At 28.9% G+C, this 22123-nt stretch overlaps 5 protein-coding genes across 5 annotated transcripts; all 5 read right to left on the bottom strand.

Moving 5' to 3' along the window:
• Window positions 1–529: 529 nt before the first annotated feature.
• Window positions 530–964, bottom strand: OCT59_002662 (uncharacterized protein; the record flags this gene model as incomplete). Its single annotated transcript, XM_025320156.2, has 1 exon — window positions 530–964. The coding sequence occupies one exon, from the start codon at window positions 962–964 to the stop codon at window positions 530–532; it is 435 nt and encodes a 144-aa protein (XP_025172019.1).
• A 1025-nt stretch (window positions 965–1989) lies between these two features.
• On the bottom strand, window positions 1990–2851 carry OCT59_002661 (uncharacterized protein; the record flags this gene model as incomplete). The annotated part of the gene is made up of 4 exons (XM_066145069.1): window positions 1990–1998; window positions 2140–2250; window positions 2684–2710; window positions 2783–2851. The coding sequence occupies 4 exons, from the start codon at window positions 2849–2851 to the stop codon at window positions 1990–1992; spliced, it is 216 nt and encodes a 71-aa protein (XP_065995823.1).
• A 12500-nt stretch (window positions 2852–15351) lies between these two features.
• On the bottom strand, window positions 15352–15950 carry OCT59_002660 (uncharacterized protein; the record flags this gene model as incomplete). Its single annotated transcript, XM_066145068.1, has 3 exons — window positions 15352–15573; window positions 15726–15805; window positions 15869–15950. The coding sequence occupies 3 exons, from the start codon at window positions 15948–15950 to the stop codon at window positions 15352–15354; spliced, it is 384 nt and encodes a 127-aa protein (XP_065995822.1).
• Window positions 15951–18896: 2946 nt separating this feature from the next.
• On the bottom strand, window positions 18897–20140 carry OCT59_002659 (uncharacterized protein; the record flags this gene model as incomplete). The annotated part of the gene is made up of 2 exons (XM_025311401.2): window positions 18897–19252; window positions 19480–20140. 2 exons carry the CDS (start codon window positions 20138–20140, stop codon window positions 18897–18899), a joined length of 1017 nt encoding a protein of 338 aa, XP_025172014.2.
• Window positions 20141–20194: 54 nt separating this feature from the next.
• On the bottom strand, window positions 20195–21119 carry OCT59_002658 (uncharacterized protein; the record flags this gene model as incomplete). The annotated part of the gene is made up of 2 exons (XM_066145066.1): window positions 20195–20533; window positions 20595–21119. 2 exons carry the CDS (start codon window positions 21117–21119, stop codon window positions 20195–20197), a joined length of 864 nt encoding a protein of 287 aa, XP_065995821.1.
• Between the last annotated feature and the right edge of the window lie 1004 nt (window positions 21120–22123).

Raw genomic sequence — 22123 nt, 5'->3', positions numbered from 1 at the left:
ATTGTTGAATAAAATTTTAGCTATAATCTGCCTATCTAAACTAAAAAAAGGTTACACAATTGATTTGATTGATTCTCCCTTTTTTGTGTACCCTATAAAAAGGTTTATCCGTGATTTCCGAAACATTTACGAATAAATAACTCAACTTGGATAAATTTCCATGTTTTGAGGTTATAAATTCCGGGAATATGATACATTTACGGAAATAACATGGAATAAAAAAAAACATGGAGTAAATTTTAGATACTTTGTCAATATTTATGAAAATTATAAAAACAATTGTCTCTAACTTTTATTAAACCTATTGTAACAAATATTTGAAAACTAAGAAAATACAAATATAAATTTATAAGATAAATATCTAACTATAGAAATTTGTGAATAAAAGCTTGTATTGTTGTAAAATTGTAGATTTGTATAATAAAAATTAATCATAAGAAATAAAAAATAAAAAAATAAAGTTAACCATAAAAAAAACTTATTCTTATACATAATTATGAAAGGTAAATAGTGATATTCAAAATCCAACTTAATCGGAAAATTGGAAAAGTAAATTATTAAAAGATTCCCCATAATCCATTCCTAAAGGCAATACCAAAGATTCAAAACTTTTATCATCACTAAAACTATCCCCATTATAAAATGAATTTCCGAAAGGGGTATTTGCCTTTTGAGGTCCATTTATTTGAAAAATTAAATTAAGGGTATCATAGTTACGGTATTCATTTATTCTATCCGCAAGTTTGATCAGATAATTTTTTTGTGACGTTTTTAAATGTGACCAAATTTCATTTGTTGTTGAATTAACAGAATCAACATCAATTATATCGCGTTTATTATCTAATAAATACTCCAAACTCGGCTTAAGTAAATCTTTTCCTTCTAAGATTTTACTAATGGTTCCGTTCTTCACTTTATCAACAGTTTCGTTTAATTGGTCATTACTAGGAAAAAAATTATCCATATTGCTACTATTATATATATATGTATGCATATATTTTTTACTGTTTTTTTTTTTGAGAATGATGGCTGTTCATAACCCCCCATATTTATAACTGTTTTTTTACAATAGGTTATTAAAATAATTATTTAATTATATAATGACCCAATAAATTTTCCATCGTTAATGTCCGTTTAATCGAAGGAAAAAACCGAACAAATATTTATCAATGAATCAATGAATTTGAGATTTGGTAGATAAATAAGGTTAATTATTTTGGGTCATGAGAAATGATTTATAATAAGTATTACAGTATTATGTAGGGGTTTATTGGTTTTTTAAAAATGGGAAGTATATTAGATCGTCAGAACGTGTTTGTGATAATATACACAATATCACATAACTTTATAGAGTGATGTTAGAGTGATTTAATAAGATCGGAGTTTTGTAACAAATTGCAAAAGGAATCTAACCATCGTTCACGAGTCATAATCAGTTATACGCATCATTATTATTGATCATCATAATTCGGACCAAATTAGGAATTAATGTTACTCGATGATTTCGTGTGTTAATTCTGGCCAAAATTATAACTTGGCCGGAATTACTGCTGATCAATTATGATCATGTGCGTATGACTGCGTATGATTGCGTTGGAGTTACTGTAATTTATGAAAATAATGTTTTCAGAGCGCCAAAAAATTTTAATATGCAAGAAAATGATGTAAATTATAAAGAAACAAATGTTGAAATTTTTATAATTATGAATTATCACAATAAAAAATTTTAATTCTAATATAAATCAAATTCGGTCATTTCTACACTAGTCCACGACAATTGAAACTGGGTTACTCATTTGGCGGATAAAAGCGCTCCCGAATTTTATTAATTAGAGAATTGGACGTATCATTACTATATGTTTTATATAATATCCCTATAAGAAATATGCATACGGAAAGGATACGTTTTGTATACATTTTATGTACGTTTCTATAGATTCCGTATACAAATTCCGTATATTTAATAAGAAATTCATTTTTGAACATTTTTTAAAAAAACTAATATATACGGATAAAATTAATCATGCGGAATGTATACGGAATTTTTAAACTTCATATTTTTAGAAGATAATTTTACAAAAATCCCATCATAACACGAGATCACGTGATTGTTTATATGATACGTTTGTAAACCCTTACTTTGATGAGTTTAATCTTCCGATCTTCCTTTCTGTCTTTCCTTTCCTTTCTCTTTTCTCTTGTCTTATTTTTGTTATTTTTTCTAAAATTTTCTTCTTTCTTCGTCACCCCCTTTTTTAAAAAAAAATTTTTTTTTCGTACCTCACTTTAAAAAAGTTTTTTTTTCGTTACTCTCCTTTAAAAGAAATTTTTTGATTTTATTCTTTTATTCCACTCTTCTTTTTTTTAAAAAAAGTTTTCTTCTTTCTATTTCTATTTCCTCTTTATAAAAAATTTTTTATTTTTCTAACTTTGACGTCCTCCCTTTAAAAAAAAAATTTTTTTAACTTTCCTAACTTCGTTATCCCTCTTTTTAAAAAAATATTTTTTTTTGATTTATTCTTTATTCCCCTTTCTTTTTTATTTATATTTATCCCTTTTTTTTTATTTCATAGGCCAGCAGATTTTTTTTTTGTGAGAAGATTCAGTTTTCTTTTTTCTTTTTTGTAGATCAGTTTGGAAGTCCTTTCCTTTTTTGTAGGATGGTATACTCTGATGACAATACATTATTTCCGGATGCCAATAATATTACCTTTATATCATGAATGAAAATATGAGAGAGTTGATCATTGATATAAGATACATTAATAAAAAAAAATCTTACATTGTAGCCTCTTTCAGCCAATATCGTAGCAATGTCTAGTATTGGTTTAACATGACTTCTTCTGCCCATAAAAGAACCAAACAAAATATTTTTAGGTGAGCAATCTACTGTATAACAACTCCTTTAGAAATATCGTTTTGTGCTGCAGTAATGAAATTGACACAAAAGACTAGGTTTAATAGGAAGGGTACCAATAATAATAAAATTGATTTTTTTTTTTAACCATTTTTTTTGATAAATTTACACTCACAAAAAAAATGATTTAACTCTTTATATATAATAATTCGAATTCCGGGGAGTTTATCCAATGGACATTTTCTTATTAAATTCACATGCAAGTTATTTGAATGTATGCATCTTTATTTGACTATTGATTTATTTACGATTGTTATTCCATTTAATTAAACATTTTTAGTTTAAAACCGGTTAATTAACGTGCACCTACTTAATTTATCAAATAAAAGCTTGGTGACACATATTGTTCAAAAAAAAAAATTTAGCTATAGTAATACTAGAATGTATGACCAGTAGATAGCTTTAACCGGTAAACATTTAACCGGTTCCGACCTTGACGAAGATCATGCGCAGTACTATCTGTATATATACCTCGTACACGTTCATATTTATGCTTTTGCGATACTTTTCTTGGATAGGAAATTTCCAACCAATTTGGAACCTCTCTTCAAAATAACTTATTTACACCACTAAAATATTTGTTGGCTGCCAAAGTTAGCATCTTAAAAAGGAAATAACTCAAAAACTAATCTTATGTTAACAAAAAAGTTAACGTTAACGTTAACATAAACGTAATGCTAACCTGTCATTTCATTGCAGAAAGATGACGTTAACGCATCACCTACCCACCCTAAGAGACACACTTTCTTTTGCTAAAAATTATAAAAATTTCAGAAAATCATATGAAAATTAAATAATAATAAAAGAATTATGTGGTCTAACGGTAAGTGGTAATGATTTTTTATTGGCATTAGGTTGATTTCTTTTAGGTTTAGTCAGTTCTGGGATTTTTCTTTTTCAGGATTGGTTCGTTGCTGCGATTACTGCTGCGGCATTATGTTAAATAACTTTGGCGTCAGGGATTAGTAATATTAAGTTATTAATTAATTTTTCTTTCTTTTTCAGTTCTGTCACTTTGGCTGAGAATCAGCTTATTCATTGATCGGCAATTAAATTATACTTAAATTAGTATGATTGAAGTCCTACTTTGTTTAAGTATGTATAAAAAATGCTAATATATTTATAGTTAGAAAATATTTATTATACAATTTCAGCCAATTCAGAATATACTATACGTAAATCATCATCAAATTTTTTCAAATCTTTATATAAACAGCCATTATTCGTAAGAAATTGATTTGCAATGGACATGATTTTGTTATAATGAACTGCAATGCAGTAAAATGCTATAAATGTACAACAGTGCAGTAAAACATAGCACATACAGTATTAAAAAAGGACCCTTCCTTTTTGGAATGCACCATTTAGGATTTAAATTTTTTAAATTGTTAACAAATAAAACTATTTATTAATAATGTCAACTTTTACTAATATCAAAAATTCAAGTGATAACATTAATTGGTTAGAAAAATCAGCAGAGAAGGGTAATGAAGGGTCAATGCACAGTCTTGCCTTACGTTACTACTATGGTGAAGGGATAGAGAAGGACTTGGAAATGACCTTTCACTGGTTTCAGAAAGCAGCAGAGAAGGGTTATGAAAGATCAATGCATGGTCTTGCCTATTGTTATAAAAATGGTGAAGGGACAGAGAAAGACATGGGAATGGCCTTTCACTGGTATCAGAAAGCGGCAGAGAAGGGTTACGAAAGGTCAATGCACAGTCTTGCCTTACATTATGAAAATGGTGAAGGGACAGAGAAGGACTTGGGAATGGCCTTTTACTGGTATCAGAAAGCAGCAGAGAAGGGTTATGAAAGGTCAATGCACTGTCTTGCCTATTGTTATAACAATGGTGAAGGGACAGAGAAGGACTTGGGAATGGCCTTTTACTGGTATCAGAAAGTGGCAGCGAAGGGTAACGAAGAGTCAATGAACAGTCTTGCCTTATGTTACTACAATGGTGAAGGAACAGAGAAGGACTTGGGAATGACCTTTCACTGGTATCAAAAAGCAGCAGAAAAGGGTTATGAAAGATCAATGTACAATCTTGCCTATTGTTATGAAAATGGTGAAGGAACAGAAAAGGACTTGAGAATGGCCTTTTACTGGTATCAAAAAGCGGCAGAGAAGGGTTATGAAGAGTCAATGCATCATTTTGCCTTATGTTACTATAAGGGTGAAGGGACAGAAAAGGACTTGGAAATGACCTTTTACTGGTTTCAGAAAGCAGCGAAGAAGGGCCATGAAAGGTCAATGCATAATCTTGCCTTATGTTACTATAAGGGTGAAGGGACAGAAAAGGACTTGAGAATGGCCTTTCACTGGTATCAAAAAGCAGCAGAAAAGGACCAGAAAATGTCAATACACAGTCTTGCCTCATGTTACTACTATGGTGAAGGGACAGAGAAGGATTTGGAAATGGCCTTTCACTGGTTTCAGAAAGCAGCAGAGAAGGGTCATGAAGGGTCAATGCTTTACCTTGCCTTATGTTATGAAAATGGTGAAGGGATAGAGAAGAATTTGGAAAAAGCCTTTTATTGGTATAAAATGACTCCTGATAATTTTAAAATTAACAACTTATGCAAGAAATGCAACCAACCATATATTGATTTCAAATGGTGCCAACAATGTAATATTAAACAATTTCAGCAAGATTTTTCAAAATGGACTAGTAAAAATAAATTTATTGATAAATTTATTCAAGAAGCACAACTAAATGCTAAAAGTAGTTATGAAGTTTTAGAATGGATACCTTATAATAAATTAAATAATATTAATTATTATGATAAAGGAGGATTTAGTGAAATTTATAGGGCTATCTGGTTAGATGGACCTATTGATAGTTGGAACTTTGATGAACAACAATGGAATAGATGGGCTGAGAATGAGGTTATTCTTAAAAATCTTAATAATTCATCAAGTTTAAGTGATGAATTTTTAGATGAGGTATAGTATTTTTATTTATTAGATACTAATTGTATATTTTATTTTATCTTATAAATTAATAATTTTAAATATTTACTATATATAGTGGAAACATCATTATAATTGTCAGAAAAAATCATTTTCAAAATTTATTCAATTCTTTGGAATTTCCCAAGATCCAAATAATTTAAATTATATGATAATAATGAGTTATGCAAAAAAAGGAAGTTTGAAAAAATGTTTATCTAATATAGGTAAATTTAAATGGCAAACTAAATTGCAATTATTGAAAAAAATTATTTTAGGACTTAAAGTAATACATGAATCAGAACTTACTCATTGTGATTTTCATGATGGTAATATCTTAATATCAGACGATTATAATGAAATATATATTATTGATTTAGGATTATGCAAACCTATACAACATTCTGATGATAAAATTGATAGTGTTTATGGAATTATACCTTATATGGCACCTGAAATATTAAGAAACAACCCTTATACTCCAGCAAGTGATATCTATAGTTTTTCAATGATAATGTGGGAATTTACATCAGGTATTCCTCCATTTAATAATAAAGCCCATGATGTTGAACTTATTTTAAGTATTTGTGAAGGAGATCGCCCTGAAATTATAAAAAATACTCCAGAATGTTATATAGATTTGATGAAAAAGTGCTGGGATTCAGATCCTTCCAAAAGACCAAATATAGTAATTATTGAAAATACTATATCTGAATGGCTTAGAAGTATTAATGAATATTATATATTAAATGGTGAAGATGAACCAAGATATGAAGTTCCTAATATTGATAATAAATTAAAAAGTGATATGTATAAATTTATAAAAGCAAATAGAGTTTTAACACAAGAACAAGCTAATATTTCTGTTTCACAAACTCATCCACAAGCATATTATACAAGCCGCTTGCTTACTGAAATTTTATATCAAAATAATTCTGAGTGTTTGGATTGTATTATTTAAATTTAAATATAAAAATTGTTTATTGTTCAAGTAAATTTATTTTTTATTTAAATAAAAGATTAAAAATGGATGCAAATTTGTTTAATAATAAAGTTAATCAAAATATTAAAGAAATAAATTACATAATCTGTAATGATGCAATGATATCAGGATTCCGATTTGTGACAGTTATCAAATTGTATAAAAAAATGAAAACAAAATAAACAATTAGAAAATGTATTTATTAAATATTCCAGATATACATTAAGTATACATTATTAAAATCATAAATAATGAACTTTAACCTTTTTTTACATCAAAATTAATTTAGTCACTTTTTTAGCAAAGATCTAAACATGTGATCAAAAATGACGATCAACCAATTTATACATACTCGCAAACCCGATGTAAAGCAATATGGCAAGCCGTTCAAGTCAAAAGTCCGCTGCTATTGCAGCAGGTACCTGCTAGATTTGCGGCAGGTACCTGCTGAATTTGCAGCAGGTACCTGCTAGAATTGCAGCAGATACCTGCTAGATTTATATGGCAAGCCATTCAAGTCAAAAGTCCGCCGCTATTGCAGCAGGTACCTGTTGCTTTCGCGGCAGGTACCTGCTAGATTTGCAGCAGGTACCTGCTGAATTTGCAGCAGGTACCTGCTGAATTTGCAGCAGGTATCTGCTGGATTCACGGCAGATACCTGCTAGAATTGCGGCAGGTACCTGCTAGATTTGCGGCAGGTACCTGCTGAATTAGCGGCAGGTACCTGCTGAACTTGCAGCAGGTACCTGACAGGTTACAAATATGGTATTTTATTTTTTCTGGGTCAAAAAGATTTTTTTGATTTCCATTTATAGTAATCTACCGAATTATTGGATCTAAGTTAGTTTATTTCTTTTTTCAGAAGTGATCTTCATCTCATAATTCGGCCCATTACTTTAAATTTTGCTAAAATTAATGATATATAAGGAATCTATATTTGATTAATTATAAATAAATTTTTGAAAAGATCGTTTAATTGAAAAAGATTACTGCAGAATACATTTTACAATAAGCTTAAAAATCAAACTATAAAATTTATATTATTTATTTTTTATATACTATTATTTTTATTGAAGTTTTGCTTTATATATCATTATTAGTTGAATTTATAAGAGTTATGACAATGGGATTGACATAAAATGAGTCTTTGTCATATTCACACATCTGCTCATAATTGTTTTAGATTTTCTGCCCAAATTCAAAATAAAAATAAATAGTTTATTTATGATTTTTAGCAAATCAACAGACATTTCTATAAAAAAAATATACATATAATGAGCTATCAATAAAGTTAAATTTACTGAAGTTGCTTTTTTTTAAAAAAAAAATATTCCCTATATGTAAATTTTTGTTCATTAGTTCTTTTAATGGTTTTGCAAAGATTTCATAATTTAAAATTTTTTTTCTAAATGATCAGAGATTTCCAGCCATAATCCACATATAAGAAAGGGTTTTGTGATATTGGTTTAAAATTAAAAGAATAATATTAATGATAGTGGCATCAATAAATTTAAACCAATATAGTTAAATTGGGTATATAAATAATAATATTCTGGTAGTGTATTTTGTTATACTAATCATTTAATCAAATTGTAAATTTTAAAATTATTTAAATTGATTTTTATATTGCTCATTTGAATTTAAAAATTTTATAATAATTTATTATTAATTCTTTCATTTATAATTTTTTTTATACTTAAAAGTTGAGTTTCAAGTTATTTTTTACATTAAACCTTATTTTAAAAAATACTTTGAATTTACAATATAAATTAAAACTATTAAAGATTTTAGTATTGATTATACGATTAATTCTAGCCAAATTTATAGTAATGGGCAGAATTATGAGATGAAAATCACTTCTGAAAAAAGAAATAAACTAACTTGGATCCAATAATTCGGTAGATTACTATAAATGGAAATCAAAAAGATTTTTTTGACCCAGAAAAAATAAAATACCATATTTGTAACCTGTCAGGTACCTGCTGCAAATTCAGCAGGTACCTGCCGCAATTCTAGCAGGTACTTGCTGCAAATCTAGCAGGTACCCGCCGCAATTCTAGCAGGTATCTGCTGCAATTCTAGCAGGTACCTGCTGCAAATTCAGCAGGTACCTGCCGCAAATCTAGCAGGTACCTGCCGCAATAGCAGCGGACTTTTGACTTGAACAGCTTGCCATAGATTTACGGCAGGTACCTGCTGATTTCCATTTATAGTAATCTACCGAATTATTGGATCCAAGTTGGTTTATTTCTTTTTTCAGAAGTGATTTTCATCTCATAATTCTGCCCATTACTATAAATTTGGCTAGAATTAATCGTATAATCAATACTAAAATCTTTAATAGTTTTAATTTATATTGTAAATTTAAAGTATTTTTTAAAATAAGGTTTAATGTAAAAAATAACTTGAAACTCAACTTTTAAGTATAAAAAAAATTATAAATGAAAGAATTAATAATAAATTATTATAAAATTTTTAAATTCAAATGAGCAATATAAAAATCAATTTAAATAATTTTAAAATTTACAATTTGATTAAATGATTAGTATAACAAAATACACTACCAGAATATTATTATTTATATACCCAATTTAACTATATTGGTTTAAATTTATTGATGCCACTATCATTAATATTATTCTTTTAATTTTAAACCAATATCACAAAACCCTTTCTTATATGTGGATTATGGCTGGAAATCTCTGATCATTTAGAAAAAAAATTTTAAATTATGAAATCTTTGCAAAACCATTAAAAGAACTAATGAACAAAAATTTACATATAGGGAATATTTTTTTTTTAAAAAAAGCAACTTCAGTAAATTTAACTTTATTGATAGCTCATTATATGTATATTTTTTTTATAGAAATGTCTGTTGATTTGCTAAAAATCATAAATAAACTATTTATTTTTATTTTGAATTTGGGCAGAAAATCTAAAACAATTATGAGCAGATGTGTGAATATGACAAAGACTCATTTTATGTCAATCCCATTGTCATAACTCTTATAAATTCAACTAATAATGATATATAAAGCAAAACTTCAATAAAAATAATAGTATATAAAAAATAAATAATATAAATTTTATAGTTTGATTTTTAAGCTTATTGTAAAATGTATTCTGCAGTACCGTATAGCGCTGCATACAGTACTCCCCTCAAATAGTACCCCCCCTAAATAGTACCCATGTATTATTCAAGTTTACATTCGGGTATTTCTGAATAGTACCCCGGTACTAATCAAAATCCGATTTTGAATAGTACCCGGTACTAATCAAATACCGGTATATAATTACTAATAAAAATTCTTCATACTAACTAGGAAAAGGAAACCGATCGCACATCATCACGTGCCAGATGTATAACAAACATTTGTGAAACCGATACGAATAGTATATAGTCCTTCGTTACACTTCGGACTAATAAAAAATGTTTACAAGCAAATTTTTATTCCATGTGTTTTAACCTTGATTTATAAATATACTGTATAGTTCAATGTATACAGTATATGTACACTTTCATATAATTAATTGTAATAAAAAAACAATTGCCGTAAAATGAAATTTTATTAACAAACCATCAATTAGCAATGGTTACACAATCAAAGCCACCCATTTTACTCATCCCATACATTAACGTAATTTGTTCCTTGTTCATCATAATAACCTGAATAGCCATCATCCTCCACCTCCTCATATTCACTCTCATCAGATTTATCCTCTTCATTTCCATGTTCCTCATCACTTTCATCATTTTCAGATTCCTCATCACTTTCATTATTTCCAAATTCTTCATCACTTCCGTCGGTTCCATGTTCCTCTTCACTTGTATCAGTTTCGTATCCCTCATCACTTGTATTTTCGTCCTCTTTATCTGATTGTGGTGCTACTTCATCATTAGGTTTGCTTGCTTGTTGTTCAAGACGATCATAATTAAAAATCCAGCCATCTTCAGTTCCATCACGATTGTTAGAAATGCCACAGCATTTAAAGGATCGCTGAATCAAATTAACATCAACAGCTTCCCACGAATCTTTGACCCAATGTGCTACAGTTTCATAAGTGGGTCTTTTGATGATGCCAGTTGGTGTTAAATCTTTTATAGTTTCCGCCATCCACTCATTGTATCTTCTTCGCATCTATAAGGTGAAAATAAAAATAAAATGTTTTTTAAAAAAAATAGAGTCGCCCTAGAAAATGGAGAGAAAATTAATAATTATTACCTTTGATTTAAATGATTTATTCACTGAAACATCCAAAGGTTGTAGGCGAGATGTCAACCCTCCAGGAATAACTGCAATATCAGTTTTTTTTTCGATGAAACGCCTTTTAACAGAATCCACGATGTGAGCAGAAAATGAATCTAAAACTAATAATGATTGTGGATTGGAAAGCCTTTCACGTTTAACCCATACATTTTCAATCCAAAAGAGCATCTCATTCTCATTCATCCATCCTTTTTGGTTTGTTCGAATAATAACTCCTGGGGGAAAATTTCCTCGTGGAATATTTTTGAGTTTGAAAATTATGAGTGGGGGAAGTTTTGTTCCATCTGCCATACAGGTTAATACAACTGTAAAATTTGTTCTTTCATGACCTGTAGTGCGGATGCTAACTGATCGTGCACCCAGTTCATCAACAGTTGTATTGGTGGGCAGATCAAATGATACTGGCGTTTCATCCATGTTTCCTATATATGCTAAGGGATAATCATGTTGTATGCGGCGGTACGTGACGAATGCCAAAAATGATTGCTGTTTTTCGATTAAATCTTCAGGTAAACGTTGTGCAATTGTAGTGCGACGACGATTACTCAATTTATTTCGGCTCATGAAACCATCTAACCACTTATTACTAAACCTAAAAGACCTGATACCAGAACACATAACTTGCCATTGACGTTGTTGTGCAAGGGTCTGGGCTTTTATTTGAATCATACTTCGTGTGACAGCATTTTGATTTTTTCTTTTTTCTTTAACCCAGGTAACTAGAGCAGTTTCTAAAGCTGGATATTTTGGTTTTACTCCTATATTTAAACATTTTACACCCAGCTGTACCTTTAATAACTGTGGTTTTTTAGATATCCAGTCACGAAGTTGCTTTGCTTGAATGTTGAACTTGTCTGCTGTCTTTCTTTTACTATGGCCGTTCTCATGATACATAATAATTGCAATTTTTTCACGCGCGTTCCATTGTCTTCGCTTTTTTTCTGTCATTGTTGAGCGGTTAATTCTTTTGTTTGCGCGGGGACCCATTTTATATGAAATAAAAGTTGCAGAATAAAAACACGAAAAATGTGATTGAATTTCATGATTTATTCTGATCTGAATTACGATCATCATTACAATAATTTCCGAATTTACAAAATTTTTACATTTTACATCTGAAGTTTTTTATTTTATTTTAAATTTTGCGGTTGAAAATTGTTAGAGTTCTTTTGATTACTTAACTGTTAATAATATTATCACATGATTAGTACCCCTTTACAATGTACCCCTTTTTATAGTACCCTCCTCCTCACATAATACCCCCCCGGGTACTATTTAATCTAGGCTGGTGTTTTTGAATAGTACCCCGGGTACTATATGCAGCGCTATACAGTAATCTTTTTCAATTAAACGATCTTTTCAAAAATTTATTTATAATTAATCAAATATAGATTCCTTATATATCATTAATTTTAACAAAATTTAAAGTAATGGGCCAAATTATGAGATGAAAATCACTTCTGAAAAAAGAAATAAACTAACTTGGATCCAATAATTCGGTAGATTACTATAAATGGAAATCAAAAAAATCTTTTTGACCCAGAAAAAATAAAATACCATATTTGTAACCTGTCAGGTACCTGCTGCAAATCTAGCAGGTACCTGCCGCGAAAGCAACAGGTACCTGCTGCAATAGCGGCGGACTTTTGACTTGAACGGCTTGCCATAAAGCAACGGCTACTGCTAGTTCGTTATTAAAAAAAAATTTAATTCTATATAAATAAACTATAAAATTTTAAGTAATAATATAAAAGGAAAAATTTTTTTTATATATTGTCACAGTATCACATGTGCAATCGAATCTAGTTGAATTTGGTCAAAAATCTATTACAAATTTTAATTAGAATATTCCCTTGTTAACTTGAAAAATTTTTCATTCTATTATTTTTGTACTAACTAACAAACTCGAAAATAAAGTTTATTATTATTCACCCAAATGCATTAGGTCTGGTGGCAAAGGATTATATCCTTGTGGGAAATTTTGTGGGACCAAGTGTTGCACCACTAAAAAAAAAGTTATTTAGAGATTGGCCTTCAGCCAACAATTTTTATTTATACTTTACCGTAAATTGATTTACGACTCTTTTTTACTTTTTCTTTCAAAATATATTAAAAAGAAAAATTATTACAGTTTTTCACTAGATTGAGTAATAATTATATTGAAATTTTAAATGATGATGAATATTATGATATAACGATTGAGATCCAGATGTAAAAATATTCCATGCGCACATGATTATCCTGTGTTACCGCTCTCCATTTTTACGATGAACTTTAACGTTAATTTCAAATAAAAAGAATAACAATGGTATTTTGGCTCATATTAAATTATCAGATATCTCACCAGAAATCTTTCAAATTATTTTAAAGTCAAATTTGTACTAACTTTTATTAATAATTAAATATTAAATATTTTATATTTAATAAAATTTTTATAATACTAGATATATTTATGGTGGCATAATTTTTTTTAATGAGCAAAAAACTTTAGAAATTTACAAAGTATTAGTTGCTGCTAATCAACTTCACCTAGTTGACTATTTACAGAAATATTTAATTGAAAATAAAGTTGAATTAAAAAAACAAAATTTTGGATTTGTTTATCAGCGGAAAAATGTAGAGGAGAATGAAAGGGTAAAGTCATTGAGTAATCTCGTGAAGGAATAGATAGGTGGATAGACGATAACTTCATGTATTACGGGTAGACCGAACTTTTGTATTTATTCCTTGCGTGTATCAAATAAAAAATTTTTAGTAGATGAGGAAATACCTCATGGTGTCTTGACATGAGATTACATGAAGATAAGTGTTCAGGTGGATGTGTGACCTGCTGAATACTCACGTAATTTTTGATCGTGAACGGTTGTACCTATGATGTGATAATGGCTGAGAAATAAATCTTTGATCATAGGGCGGAGTCGACTTTTCACATACTCGAAGTCAGTGAAAAAATATATATTTAGTATAGTAGCTTTATTTAGCATAGAATTTATTTTGCATGTATTAATAAACAATTTTTATTGCAAATTTTGCTAACGGGCCATTACAAACGGAATAATGTAATTTATTTACAACATCAATAAAGAATTCAGTTGAAAGGCTATACATTGCATCAAGCGTGGGATATACTGTATATGTAGAGATGTATGGTGAATAAAAAAAGTGAGACCTAAAGTCCCACTTGATAAAATAAATCACGTCCTATATGAAAGTTGTAATCTAATATGCTTGATAAATAAATGTGCGGTAACGTCAGTATCGCGGGAGCAAATTGTATTTAATTTATTCTCAAACTTTTCCATATATATTCAAAGTTTTACGTGTATTAATAACAATAAAAAGACCCCTTGTTGAATTTATAACGTCAAAGTTCTTATTTTGAGCTTTTTGAGCGAATCTGTTGATCAGATTTTCGTGATGAGATCAAGTTAACATATAAAAAGGTGAGACCCTAGTTAGTGATTCCTTTTATCCGCCTTCAAGTAATCAAAATCAAGCGAATTATTTAACTTACCTTGAATCATGAACTCAAACTGCTAAATGAGAATAATCTGAAAATAAAATTATTATACCCACTAGCCACTTCGAATTCTTACATATTCTTACATATATGCTTACAAATCTTCCAGTTTCATAGATGTTCATGAAATACTTCGGACATACTACTATTCTTATATTATATTGACATTTTGATATTTGCTGAGAAAATCGTAATAATCATAGCCATGTATTTAATCGGCGGAGGGTATAATGTAGATAGTTGAAAATTTTGTAAATACGAATGGGTGCGTAGTTAGCAACATTAGCAATATTAGCAATAGAAAAAAATTAGAGAGCAAAGAAATAGTATGATGCAGGGCCTCGCATCATATGACCTAGGTTTCGCGTACTCTCTCCCTTGAAAGCATGTCATATATTTGTTTAGTTATATTGTACTCTATTATATATATATATAGAGAGAGAGAGAAAGCGATTAATTGAACTTGGTACATTGGCACAAAACAAAGAAATTGAAGAAATGATGAATTCAGAATTTAAACATTAACTCTGATCCTTTCCTTTATTAATTATATGATTTGATTTATACAGTGCAAGTATGAAACTTATTTTGAAAAAATAAAGCATCATCTATATCAGAGTATCCTGCAAAGTTTTAAAATTATATTACATGAAATTACTAATCTACAATTAAAAAGCTAGCTACTAATTTGCTCCGTTCATATTATAATTCCTAATAATATTTTTTTACAACTTCGATCTTTGTTTTTGCTTCTGGTGGAATTCTTTTAACCCTATTATATAGATCATTTTCATCTTCAAATGCTCTTTCTTTTCTTTTAAGTGTTATTTCAAATGCAATTGCTTTTCCTATTCCTCTGATAGTTCTTAACTCATATTCCTTCGCAGTATTTGCATCCAATTTATCGTTGGCTGTGAAACAAGTAAAAAATAACTGAATATTTATTATTATAAAAAATAAATTATGCAAATAATAAATTTTATATATATTAGCTAATATTTTAGGGGGTGAAAATGTAAAAATTATGTAATGGTAAATGTGAGAATAAGTGAGATATCTTATAACATAAAGTTATCAACTCATACCTGTAGAGAATTCAGCATGGGATGAAAAATATAACCATAGAAGGCCTTAAAATTTCCACAATCTACCACGAAACAGTTTTCTGGTAAAGATTCAAAACAATCATTTGTACAAGATCCATTGGTGCATATAAAGAGAATCTAACGCTTAATGGGACATTTGCTTCCAAATGAATCCTCGAATTGTTTATATCCAATTTCAGCTTTTTCATGCTCAGCCTTAATCATACTTTTAGACAAAGTCTGAGGTTGTTCCGTTCACTGGTCGAAGTGGGATGATTTGCATGAAGTTTATGCCCATAAATAGCTTATAAATTTGGTGATCTCAATTACGATTAGGAAATCTCCATCAAATTTAATTTATAGATTGAAACAGTAAAATTTATTGTAAATTTTATGATTTTAAAATTAATTCGCTAATTTATAATGTATAAATTCTGAATAAATTTTAATTAAATTTAATATCAATGTATATTACACATATTATAGCTTGAAATTTACTTGAAATATGATATTTAATTTGCGACAAGCCATCTACTTAAATTTTGCTATTACTTAAACAAAGTTTTATATCATTGCAAAATAACAAAAATAGCAGAGATAAATCATAAACTTCGTAGCCACGCTCAATTAAGGCAATGTATTACTGGACCTACACTAAAGATGACTTTAGCAAGGCTTTCTTTATGAATTAAAAGAAATTTCATACACTTTGCCAGCTGGTGAGAAAGCTTATGAACTCTGATAATTTCAAGTCAATTATACTAAAAAACCCAGAATATAAATTTTTCTAGGATTTTTTTTTATATTAGATTGGTATAGTATAATGAATAGATATAAAAATTTTTTTGGAATTTTTTTAATAATAGATTGGTATAAATATATTTTGAGATTTTTTTTAACAATAGAGTCAATAGAATAATGGATAGATATAAAAAGTTTGCTGGAATTTTTTAATACAATAAGTTGTTTTGCAAGAAATAATAACTAATTTGTCTGTTTATTATTTTGAAGAGTATAAAAGAAAAAATGCAAAGAAATTAAAAAAAAATTGATTAAAAATAGTTAAAATAGTTTAACGGCTTTAACGCGTCCATCGCATCCTACATAAAATTAATGTCACGTGTATCACGTGATATAATGAAACTGATAGGCGCAGTTCAATGATAATCTTTAAAAAAAAGTTTACATTCTTGTCCTTCTTTCCCATAATTCCTTTCCCTCTTTCTCGTTCATTAATTTCTTTTTCACAACAGTAACATCAACAAGCTATTGATATAAACAACTGACAAAAAATTAAAGGAATGAACAATGTTCCCAATGGTTTGAAGTTGAGGTTCAATTGAGAACGAACTGAACATTTCCACAAGTTAGTGCTCTCTTAGGTGATTTCTGATTTCTTTTTTATTTTTATCGATTATTAGATTTTTTTTTTGTTTTATTAACTAATAAATTTTCTTTTTTTCTTTTTATTTTTCATAAAAATTTTTCCAAGCCTATGATAGCTGGACTTTGGAAATTAGTTTATAAACCATTGATTAGGCTACTGAAGAAAACAAAAGTAAAAATTATACTTTACAAAAAACAAGAATCGGAAAACTAAAATAAACAGTAAGTTATTAATTTTGTTTTAATAGTTTATCATTAAGTGTTAGGAATGAATTTTCTTTTTTATTTCCTTCTTTTTTTGGTAGGTAATATTCTCTGGAGGAACTTTTGGATGGTAAGTAAATTTTTTGGGGAAGAGTTTCGCCATTATCTATGAGGAATGTATTAAATTTTCCTTTTTTATTTTTTGTAGGTAATAACTTTCTCTGTGGAAGACTTTTGGATGGTGAGTTATTTCTTTTGAGAGGATTTCGTCATTTATCTATAAGAAATGTCTGACACTTCTTTTTTTAATCTTTATAGGTTCTGTATTTCCAGACTCCAGTAAGCTATTTGAGTTCGGAATTGACTTTAAGAAACCTACTTTAAAAGAATTTTATTAATGAAACTTTTCTTTTTTTTATTTTTTAGCCTTAGGTTAATGTATTCTTTTAGATGACTGATATGGTACTTCGGATCTTTGAAGCAGAATTTTGACAAGGGAAGACAAAGAAGTTTTTCACTTATTTTTAATGCTAGATTTTTTTGATACATGGACTTCTGGTAATTCTTTTTTAAAGTTCTTTTTTTTTAATTTAACGAAAGAAAAAGTGACTTTTAAATTATTCTAACAAAATTTTTTAAACTTTTTATTTTAACATAACATTAACTTAATGACTTCATTTTTCGTTATTATTTAGATAAATCTTCAGCTTGCTCTTTGGATGCTGGTTTTGGTAAGATATTTTTTACTTTAATGTTAACAAACAATTACTAACTTTTTTTTCTTTTATACTGTAGACAACTTGCTCTTTGGCTTCCAGGAATATCTTTGAACACAAATTTCGTAAGTTCAATTTTTTCTTTAATTTTTTCTTTTAACAACCGAATGATCACTAATATTCATCATCTTTCTTTTTTCAGATGGTTGGTTCTTTGACTCTTTAAATGCATGAAAAACTTAATAAGATTTTGTTTCTAATTATGCATTTCAATGAAATGTTTTTACTAATGTTTAATTTTCTCTTTTTTTAGATGGTCTAGAATGTTTAGGAATCTTGTAAAAAAAAGGGGTTTAAGGTTAGAGATCATAGGCTTTCTCACCAGCTGGCAAAGTGTATGAAATTTCTTTAATTCACAAAGAAAGCCTTACTAAAGTCATCTTTAGTGTAGGTCTAGTAATACATTGCCTTAATTGAGCGTGGCTACGAAGTTTATGATTCTTTAATAGGACTTTTGTCAAGTATCTTATTATACAACATTTTGTTTTATTAATTTTACAATGCATTTAAAGTGTTAGCGAAGTTTCTTTATAATATACATAAAATTTATATAGAATTTATAATAATTTATTGTATTTATTGTTAATATTTTAGCTATATATTTGCAAATATGAGCAGAATTTCTTTAACATTTCTTTATAATGCAAACAATTTCATTTTAATATGTTGTAAATTTAAATGATGTATAAATATGTTTTATTGCAATTTAAAATACATTTATATAATGGAAACTTGCAAATTTCAAAAGATATATACACTTCATGGAAATTGGACAAGTTTACAACTAATTTCTGTGACATACATTTTAATCGGATTCAATTGAAATTACTAGTAAATCAATATGAAATGTGACGTGTGCGTAAAATTTCTCTGATGTAAATATATTGCACATCACCCCACTTTGACCAGTGGTTGTAGCATCCAAAGATTTATACTGAATGAAAACAAGGAGATCATCTAGGAAAAAAAAGTGATCAGCACATGGGGCTCCTTTGCCATTCTTATACATGATGCCAGGTGATAAGTTCTCTATTTGCACATTGTCAGGGAATTGAGATTTAAGTATGATATAATATAAGTCTACAGTAGGTAGCTGAATCTCATAATTTAAATGAGGGCAATCAACAGCATGATATGCACCTTTTAAGAGAACTTGTATTTCTATTTTTTTCATATAACAATTTGAGAAGTTGAAGACGTAGAATCCAAAATCGCCACATTAAAGTCTTCAAATGCCTGCCACAAGATATGGGATTCTTGGTCAATCATCACATCCCAAAATTTACCTGCTCTGAATTCCTTGAGCGAAGTTAATATCCATACCCACATATATGGCATGCGGACATAGAACAATGTGTCATCAGGTACTGCCTACAAACTTATGATACCTTTTGATGGAAGATCAACATAATTCACAGGATTATCCTTATTCACAGGAATGTTAAGAATAGCACGCACAACTACTTGTTCCATAATTTTTGCATAACCTCTAAATGGATATTTTTCCTCAAGTTCAAATTTGACTAGATTCATTAAAAATACATAATTTACTGTATGTGTATATTTTTTGATTAAGTTTAATAATAAATTATAGAAATATTCCAAAGCCTTGACATGACCGCTGAGATCACTAATACAGCATTGAACAATTCTGCTATTTTTATTAATGTAATTCTTCAGTTCTTCATGAGTATTTATTGAATATACACTAATTGCATTCACTTCTTCATTTGAAAGAAGGTGAAGTGGCAAGCGTAGAAGTTTATATGTCGATTCTTGAATAAGTTTCTCAAGAGGACCTTGAATGGTTCCAGCCAAGATTGGTACATAGAGCATCTTTTTTGTAATACAACTTAAGCTTCCAACAGCATGTATGATGTCACGAACTGGTCTTTGATCACCCTTTGCTAGATTGTGCAGGACATTTAGCTCATCAATGCCAATGACAAAAAAATCTATATTTCCACCAACATCCTTAAGAACAACACCACACGCAGTTTCAATTTCAAAAGTTTTCCAATCTTTACCATTTTTACCACACATTCCCATAAATTGTTTAAAATCTAATGTTTTGCTACCAGAGATAAAATAATCATAAAGAATTCACAGTGCAACTGATGCTGGACCAGCAGATGCATCTTCATCTGATGCAGAAGTAACTGTATTAAATGTAATATTTATAACTAACATTTTTAAATTATCAATTTGACTTAGATGTTCATTGCGATATTGTTCTAGGAGAGTCAGAAGTTCTTGGAGAAACCGACTTTTCCCTGTGCCTGGCCCATTAGCCAGGATGGGAATATGATGGAGTTCATTGTCATATCTTATTGCATCATTATAAACAAGTCTTTGACGAATCTTATTTCGCGTTAGGTTTAATATTTGAAAAGTTTCGTCTCGCCCTTGTAAAGGAAATTCAGCGCCAAAGGAACTTACAAACTAACATGAAGTTAGTACGTGGCCAGAAAACTAAAGGAAATAGGTATGAAACAAAAAATACCTTGGGCTTCCGATTCTCATTGGGTTGTTTTAACTCTTTTATCCAGTTGTAAACTGAATCAATATTACTCCAATCAACCGTGTCTACATGTATTAGTAGTGGTGGGTTACCATCGGGAATGATGGTGATGATGGAATTTACAGGTATATAATCTTCATCACCATCTAATTTATCTAATTCATCTCGAAAATATGTACTAAATCGTTGATCTAGTTCCATATCTTTTCCTTGAAGTTTTTGTACGTCTTCTTTGGTAGAAATATTTTGCTCTTTAATATCTTTAATCGTAACACCACTAACTTTCCAAAGTTTCAAATTGCTTTTGTCGGAATCACCAACCTCTTTAATACTACAGACATGGTCCCTGAGGTGCTTAACGTAGAGTTTATTGAGTTCATTTAAGTGGGTCTTTTCATCATCAAAGTTGACGTACTTTTTTTTATCATTATCGTCTTTGTAAATATTAACCGTAAGAAAGTCACAACTGTCGCTTTGAAGTACGTAAAGTTTGAATATCGTTTCCATCGCTATAAAAAGTTATAAAGGGGATAAAATATTTAAGAGAAAGTTTAAAGAAAAGTTTAAGGTTGAAAAGATGAGGTATATATATACTTTTCTAAATACATCGTGATAGACTCTTGCATAAACTTTTTGTGGCTTATTGATGTAATTGATGTAATACAGCAAATAATATAGATAGAATTAATAAGCATAGTTAAAAATCAGTTAAGTCACTACACAAAAAAATGATTAATAGTTTAATACAGTTATATCATTACTCATTAGATTTTGATCCTCCGACGATTTCTCAGGTAATTTTAGGTCACATGATTGACCGTATTTGACTAATCAGTGTGGCTTTTTTAATAAGCGCAGTAATGCAACGGCGTTACAGTATTTATGTATGAACACGTGAAAATAAACAGTTAAGTTTTACCTAGACAAGTTTTCAATCTAATTCTTTATTAGAACTTCAACGATTTTGTATAGATTGTATGACTAAACATCCTCAAAAAATGTTCAAGTCACTTAATTTTACTTCACTTTCTGAAAAAGCTTTGGTTTCACTTATTAAAAGGGATGATTTACAAATGAAAGAAGTCGAAATTTGGGAACATGTTTTAAAATGGAGACTTACGTAAAATTCATCTCTTATTTCAGATCCTAATACTTGGACAGATGATGATTATGAAATAATGAAAAATACTTTACAATCTTGTTGTTTATCATCTGAAGAATTTGCGCAAAAAGTTCGTCCATACAAAAAACTCTTGTGACGCCAACATTTTGAGGAATTGTTAAATTCTAATTTTTTCTAATATTGAACCAAGCGATAATATTTACTTCCCAGATACAGGAATGTTGATGAAATTATTGATTCAAAAATTGTTAATTTAAATAGATTTCAAGATGGGTAGATAAAATAGATATTAAAAGCAAATTTGTTTATACAAGAGAACTATATTTACCATATAAATTTAAATTATTATTAAGAGGAAGTCAAGATGGATTCTCTCCTAAGATGTTTC

Source organism: Rhizophagus irregularis, chromosome 11 (assembly GCF_026210795.1).
Source record: "Rhizophagus irregularis chromosome 11, complete sequence".
Lineage (NCBI taxonomy): Eukaryota > Fungi > Glomeromycota > Glomeromycetes > Glomerales > Glomeraceae > Rhizophagus > Rhizophagus irregularis.
Note: the sequence above shows the minus strand (reverse complement) of the source record. Positions and strands in the feature narration are given on the sequence as shown.